This window comes from Triturus cristatus, chromosome 12, assembly GCF_964204655.1.
Source record: "Triturus cristatus chromosome 12, aTriCri1.1, whole genome shotgun sequence".
Taxonomy (NCBI): domain Eukaryota; kingdom Metazoa; phylum Chordata; class Amphibia; order Caudata; family Salamandridae; genus Triturus; species Triturus cristatus.
The window spans coordinates 12,636,795-12,644,475 of NC_140595.1; the positions used below are offsets into that span (position 1 = coordinate 12,636,795).

The 7,681-nt window shown below is 48.7% G+C and overlaps 1 protein-coding gene across 1 annotated transcript in view; it reads left to right on the forward strand.

Moving 5' to 3' along the window:
- POLRMT (RNA polymerase mitochondrial) overlaps positions 1-6,883 on the forward strand; it is a 113,684-nt gene extending 106,801 nt beyond the window's left edge. The window contains exons 18-21 of the mRNA XM_085638282.1: positions 3,983-4,055; positions 4,679-4,770; positions 5,129-5,202; positions 6,172-6,883. Coding sequence (XP_085494408.1) covers positions 3,983-4,055; positions 4,679-4,770; positions 5,129-5,202; positions 6,172-6,221 — 289 coding nt within the window. The 3' untranslated portion in view covers positions 6,222-6,883. The remainder of the gene's footprint in view (positions 1-3,982; positions 4,056-4,678; positions 4,771-5,128; positions 5,203-6,171) is intronic.
- The last annotated feature ends 798 nt before the right edge of the window (positions 6,884-7,681 follow it).

Consider the following 7,681-nt stretch of genomic DNA (forward strand, 5'->3'; position numbering starts at 1 on the left):
TCGTCATTTATTGTACTAATAATGACATTAACCCGCTAGACGCATCCATACAAAACATAATTTGTTACCTCTTACACCTATACCGATGCAATCTGGCGTACACCTCTATACGTGTCCATTTGACCGCAATATCAGCCTATCTGCAGACTAGGCAGCACCTCTCTCTATTCAGAGTGCCTGCCATCAAAGCATTCTTGGAGGGACTCAAACGAGTCATTCCACCAAGCCACCCACCGGCTCCAATGTGGAACCTCAACTTGGTCCTCACACGCCTGATGGGTCCACCCTTTGAACCTCTACACTCATGCGAGCTTCAATTTCTTACCTGGAAAGTAGCTTTCCTAGTAGCGATCACCTCTTTAAGAAGAGTTAGTGAACTCCAGGCACTAACCGTTCAAGAGCCATTTATACAGGTTCACGCCAACAGGGTCGTACTGCGTACCAACCCCAAATTCATGCCCAAGGTGGTATCGCAGTTCCACATGAATCAGACTATTGAACTGCCTGTTTTCTTTCAAAACCCACAAACTGTCGCAGAAAGAGCACTCCATACACTAGACGTGAAGAGAGCCCTCATGTATTATATCGACAGGACTAAGATCTTTAGGAAGACAAAACAACTTTTCGTTGCCTTTGCGCCACACCACAAAGGTAACGCTATCTCCAAAGCAGGTATAGCCAGATGGATCGTTAAATGTATTCAAATTTGCTATCAAAAGGCTAAACGCACATTAACGATTCCCCCACGAGCCCACTCAACACGTAAGTTAGGGGCCTCCATGGTTTTCCTAGGAAACATTCCCCTGCATGATATATGTAGAGCAGCCACCTGGTCCACTACACATACATTTACCAAACACTATTGTGTAGATGAGCAATCAAAACAGCAGGCAGCTGTAGGACAGGCTGTTCTCAAAACTCTTTTTCAGACCGCTGCAGCTGGCACTGGTAGCCGCCGCTAATAGAGGGCACTGCTATGTATTCTATGCACAGATATGAATTCAGCAGCCCACATGCCTCGAACTGAATATGCTACTTACCAGTATGCATCTGTTCTTGGCATGTAGGGCTGCTGACATTCATATCGCCCTCCCTCCTCCCCGGCGCCTGTGGCAGCTGCAGCTCTCAGAATTACTGTAAGCATGGTCATCACTTTCTGTATCTACTCCATCACTGCCACAATGGCGAAAAACAATCTGAGGATGGAGAGGATGCCCATGCGCACTGTAGTCCAGGGGAGGAGTCACCTATCCAAGGATACTTCGAAGACTCTTCCAGGACAATAACGTGCAAACATCCGGACCCAACACTAGGCGGCGATCTATGCACAGATATGAATGTCAGCAGCCCTACATGCCAAGAACAGATGCATACTGGTAAGTAGCATATTCATTACTCCACATCAACCATCTGGAGCTACTGGCGATCTTCCTCGCCCTAAAATCCTTCCAGACGCAGATTTCAGGCAAGGCAGTCCTCATTCGCACAGACAACATGACGGCCATGTACTACATTCAAAAACAGGGGGGCACACACTCTCCACAGCTCTCTCAATTAGCACAGAGCATATGGAGATGGGCAATTCCACAAAAGAATTTTCTCCTAGCCCAACACGTCCCAGCAGGCAGACACAGCAGATCCACGAGTGGGAACTTCACCCACAAGTTCTTCACCCGTTCTTTCACAACTGGGGGCATCCTCAGATAGACCTCTTCGCAACACACGAAAACAAAAAATGCCCAAGCTTCGCCGCCAGATATCCACACCCATTGTCCAAAGGCAATGCGATATGGATGAACTGGTCAGGCAAATTTGCATACGCTTTTCCACCTCTCCCACTAATTCCATTAGTGGTGCGAAAGCTACAACAGCATTCCCTAACGCTAATCCTAGTAGCTCCAACATGGGCCAGACAACCGTGGTACACCACACTGCTGGAACTCTCAGTAGTACCACACCAAAAGCTACACCTCTCACCATGCCTCCTAACCCAGAACCATGGAGAGATCAGGCACCCGGACCCAGCTCAGCTCAACCTTGCGATCTGGCTCCTGAGGTCCTAGAATTCGGATACCTTAACCTTCCCCCTGATTGCATGGACATTATCAGGGAAGCTAGACGCCCTACTACTAGAGCGTGCTACGCAGCAAAGTGGAAAAGATTTGTTGTTTACTGCCACAACAACACAATCAATCCTTTAAATGTATCCATACAGCACATTATATGTTATTTACTCCATTTGCAAAGGTGTAACCTAGCATATACTTCCATTCGGTTACACCTCGCTGCAATAGCTGCTTATTTACAGAACAGGCAGCACCTCTCACTTTTCAAAGTGCCTGCCATCACAGCCTTTATGGAAGGCCTCAAAAGAGTAATTCCATCCAGAGTGCCACCTTCACCTGTCTGGAACTTGAACATAATCCTCACACGGTTAATGGGACCCCCTTTCGAACCATTACATAAATGCGAGCTGCAATTTCTCACATGGAAAACAGCTTTTCTGGTGGCCATCACTTCCCTCAGAAGGGTTAGTGAAATACAAGCACTCACTATACAGGAACCTTTTCTCCAGATGCATCACAACAAGGTTGTACTCCGCACCAACCCCAAATTTCTACCCAAAGTCATTTCTCCATTCCATCTAAACCAGTCGGTAGAATTACCAGTCTTTTTCTTGCAACCCCAAACAGTTGCGGAAAGGGCTTTACACACACTGGATGTTAAAAGGGCCTTACTTTAATACATCCAGAGGACACAACCTTTCAGGAAAACCAAACAGCTATTTGTCTCCTTCTCCCCACCACACAAGGGCAACCCTATTTCTAAATCAGGGATAGCTAGGTGGATTGTAAAATGCATACAGATTTGCTACCACAAAGCAAAACAAACACTATAGGTTCCCCCTAAAGCCCACTCTACAAGGAAGATAGGGGCTTCTATGGCTTTCCTAGGGAGCATACCACTAGATGACATCTGCAAGGCAGCGACATGGTCAACACCGCACACCTTCACAAAACATTACTGTGTAGATGTGCAAACCAAGCAACAAGCTATTGTGGGCCAAGCTGTACTAAAAATACTGTTTCAAACAACTGCAACGGATGCCGGTGGTCGCCGCTAGGGTTGGGTACTGCTATATAATCTATGCACAGTGTATAATCTGCAGCTCATATGCCTCGAACGGAATATGCTACTTACCAGTATGCATCTGTTCTTGGCATGTAGAGCTGCAGATCTATACACGCCTCCCCGGCTACCTGTATCCGTTCCAGTCTTATCTTATTTAGATACAATACACATGGGTTTCTTTACTGTTACTACTACGCTCCATCTTTCCCTGCTGGCGAAAAACAATCTGAGGATGGAGCCGAAGCCCATGCGCAATACTAACCAGTGGAGGAGTCACCGACCTCGTGACTTCCAAAGACTTTCCAAGAGGAAAAACAAACTGCAAACATCCGGGCCCAACACCAGATGGCGATCTATGCACAGTGTATAGATCTGCAGCTCTACATGCCAAGAACAGATGCATACTGGTAAGTAGCATATTCCTCCCTGCTGGCTTTGTCCATTGAGCCTGTGACTCCATTGAGCCTGTGACTCAACTCCCCTTAGAAAGCCAGGGCTATCCTTGTTCATTCATGGAGATCTAGATAAAGCCACACCCTGAGACCAGTATTTCAATGTATATGGGCAGCAAATATGGGGTACCCAAAGAGCGCCCCGGAGTCTTTCTGCTCTGTGCGTGAAGCGGGCTGCATTTTAATCACTTTTGATCCCTTTTAAATCTGCCAATTGTGAAGATGGTGGCCTATATACAAGGGCAGCATATCTATAATTCTGAGAACAATGCAGTGACTGCAGGATTGTAAAATTCTGCAGTCTTGTAAGGCCCTCCAACGGGGGAAAAGAGAAGGAATGTGTTTACCTTTCAGAGGCCTGAATGATGGTGATAATCTGTGTGGTTTCTTTCTCTCAGGGAAGGGTTGACGTTCGTCTCTGTCCATGACTGTTTCTGGACGCACGCAGTCACTGTAGACATCATGAACAAGGTAAAGCTCTCTGCAGTTTCACTCCCTGCTTTTAATGCTTGTCGCGATCCTGCTATTAATTACAGTCCCTGTCCTGTGGGTAGAAAACTGTATGCATTCCCCTTGCCTGCCCGTAGCCTCTTCCAGCCCATAGTTGTAGCATTCACATGCTTGATTGGCGCTTAAGCCTCCATCGTTGCTTGACCATTTTACCCTCATCATTCCTGCTTGACTTGTAAGCCCCCATCACTCGGTGCCTTGTTTGAGCCTTTAGTACCCACCATTCCTATGATCTGCTTGGAGCCATACGTGATTTGAATGGTCCCAGGAGCTTTGAATCTTCTGTAGAGTCTCACTGTCTGGTCTTGCTCGTTCCTCTGCTGCTTGAGTAGTCTGAAGCAAATGCTTTGTTGAGGGCTTATTGTGGCATTTTGAGTACTCCCTTTCCTTCCGCTCACGCCTCATTCTAAATGTACCTAAATACAATTCAGGACCTCACTCTGTCAAAAAGAGCTAAGTGAATGTGAACAGATGTTGGTGCGCTGTGGCTGTGCAGGCAAGTGCAGATGCTGAACCCCATAAGCCCCCGTTGGACTTGCAGACTCTCTCCTGGATTGGTTCACAGCGAGCTCCTCTCTCCGCAGGTCTGCAGGGAGCAGTTTGTGCAGCTGCACAGCCAGCCCATCCTCCAGGACCTGTCCAGGTTCCTCTTGCAGAAGTACTGCGCCAGCATCCCGTAAGTGACCCCGTCTCCGGTCTCTCCTCCCTTCCTCCACACCTCAGCCTTGTGCCGAGAAGCTAGCCTCAGCATTAGAAGTATGTGTGCCTGTTAATGCGCGAGATGCTGGACGTAGGTCAGCCGTCCATTGGCTGCTCTTGCAATGTTATGTCTTTACCTCTACAGCTTTTACTTCTTCCGCTTTATTTGGTCCTGCCTTCATTTTGAGCCTTGTATCTAAGCTTTACTCACACATGCCCTCCCACACCTACACGCTCTCCCAAACACCCGCTTCTCACACAGGCCTCACGGTCAGCACGCTCCCTCTGTTATCCCCAAGGTAGAATTACCCTCTCTCTCTTCTGTCTTGTACCAGGGAGGATCGGAAGAGTAAGAACCTGGCAGAATACAGACGCATGCTGGAACTCCTCAGCAGGTTACCGGATAGAGGTATGTGTAATGTATTTTTCAAGCTTTGGATAAAGGTTTCCCTAAACATCCTCTTCACTAGCCACTAGGTGGCGCTAGTATCTGCACGCTCTTCAAGCATGTGCCACAGGGTCATCAGTCTGTCTGCTTCATCTATTAACCTCTTGAGTGCCCATGGGCCGCGGTTGCGCTGTGCCCATGACGAGACTATCCCGCTAATGAAACGCCCGGCACAGGGCGTGGAAAGGGCGGGGCACTCAAGGGGTTAAGGGCATCTCCCGAAGCCACTCTCGGACTGATCTCTAGGTGGCCTTTCTGTTCTGTTGTTCACCCAGTCTCCTGCCCCATGTGGTCATCCCTGTGTGCCTGCTGCCATGTCTTGCAGCTTTCATCCCGACTTCAGCCAATGTCATCCTGTCTCTGGGCGCTATGTAACACCATGCCAGTAGTGCCTGTGCTCGCTCATTTCTCTGTACACCAGGTGGGACAGGTGTTTGGTTTCTCCCTCATGGATGTGCAGCAGCACTGTTACTGGTGAGGGCCTGTCTGCAGTTCCTTTCTCTGTACACCAGGTGGCACTGTCGCCTGGTTTGTCCCTCAGCAGTGCTGTTCCTCTTCCTGAGCACCAGGTTGCACTGGTGTTTCGCTTCTTCCTTAAGGATGTGTATCGGTACTGTTGATGGTGCAGGGCCCGTCTGCTCTCCCTCCCTGTAGACACCAGGTAGCACTAGTCATGCCGTATGTGACCAAGCTTGTATTTTTTTCTGTCACCTGAGAGGGATAGCTGTCCTTGGAGACCCAAACTTGTATCCTCCCTGTAACCCGAGAGCTATAGCTCAGCTGTGTGACCTGAGCATGTGTGATCTGTGCCATGTGGGGGAAAGTTGTGCTGTGTGTGCAAGATTCATGGATTGTTCCTTGTTGTACCCTGTACAGCCATCTTCTCCTCCTGACACACCTTTCTCTCTCCACCTCTCTCGTCTCTTCCAGGAGACTTCGATCTGCAGAAGGTGAAGGAGTCTACCTACTTCTTCAGCTGAGACGGAGGCAGTGAAAGGTCTCGCCTTTGAACAGGTGGTCACCGCGCCTGGTGAGCAGGTCTGAGCTGCTTCCTGGTAGTTACATTCACAGACACCAACGACTTGGACTCACTGGTGAGGCAGACAGTGGCCCATGGCCTCTTCTCCCACCTGAGCAAAGGACCGATGATTGGCAAGGGTTGCTGGGTGCCTAGGAATACGCTGTGTGCCCGTGCCACCCTGCTCGGCTCATCTGGCAGTGTCTGGTGGATATGTTTGGGTGCTTGAACTGTTGAAGAGACTCTGGACCGGCATTGGATGCCAATTGTACCTTGGTGGCCTTGGGACTTCGGAGCCGGTACTCACGCAGTTTTTGGGCCACCTCCAGGAGTCCAGTGGATATCCTGTTGGATAGTTTACAAGGAGAGTTTTGTGTCTGGTACAGTGCTGTCTCCTCCGCCTACAAGGAATGACTTTGGAAGAGGGCCCCACAGCTGCAGTGGGATCCATGGCGCTGCCCCATTGACTCATTCAGCTGGCCGTGACCCCGCAGACCTAGTATCTATTCCAGGAGAAACCTAAATATCCCATCACAGCCATAATGCGACGTGTTGTGGCTTGAGGCCTCCACCAAAGACTGTTTATGCTGTAATATATTAATAATAAAAGTATTGAAAGACTCAGCCATGGCTCTTAGCAAAAGGAGGTTAGCTGGGGTTATGGAATGATAGACACTTAGTTACCTCCAAACCAGTGGCTTTATGGTCACAGGGGAACACCTTGGACATGCCCTCTCTTCCAGGCTCAATAGTCCCATCATGGCTCAAAAGTAGGTTTCTTCTGCTGTGTAGTGCATGCATCCATATGTAGTGTGTTACCTGAAAGATGGCTTCCTGTGTCATCTGAAAGATGGCTTCCTGTGTCATCTGAAAGATGGCTTCCTGTGTCATCTGAAAGATGGCTTCCTGTGTCATCTGAAAGATGGCTTCCTGTGTCATCTGAAGACTGGCACGGCTTTGGAGCTCTTGATGCTTAGAGAGACCATTGATTGAGGAGCTCTTGTGAGTAGGTAATGCGTTCGTGCACGAGGAGCTCGTGTGAACAGCTGATGCTTAAGCGTGGAAGGAGCATGAACAGGTAATTTGTGAGTGCATGAGACGCGCGTGTGCGAATAGGTAGTGTGGCTCGTCCTTCTGGATACAGCTGTACAAACACGCTTCTAGTGGGTCGATCACATACACGTGTTTCTTCCAGTATGGGTCCCCCTCTCTAAAGTATTGAGCTCATGAATTCTCTGCTTTTCTTCTAGGGGATCCTCATCAATAGTCCTAAGCACTGAATATTCCCGCCCATGCGCAGGAAAAATTTAGTGCTTATGAATTTGAGGAGGATTCCCCTGGAAGAGAATTAGGATTACAGATAAGTAACTTATCCTTAGTTTCCAGCTTGTTCTCTGACTGGTCTTCATTGTGCCACTCAGC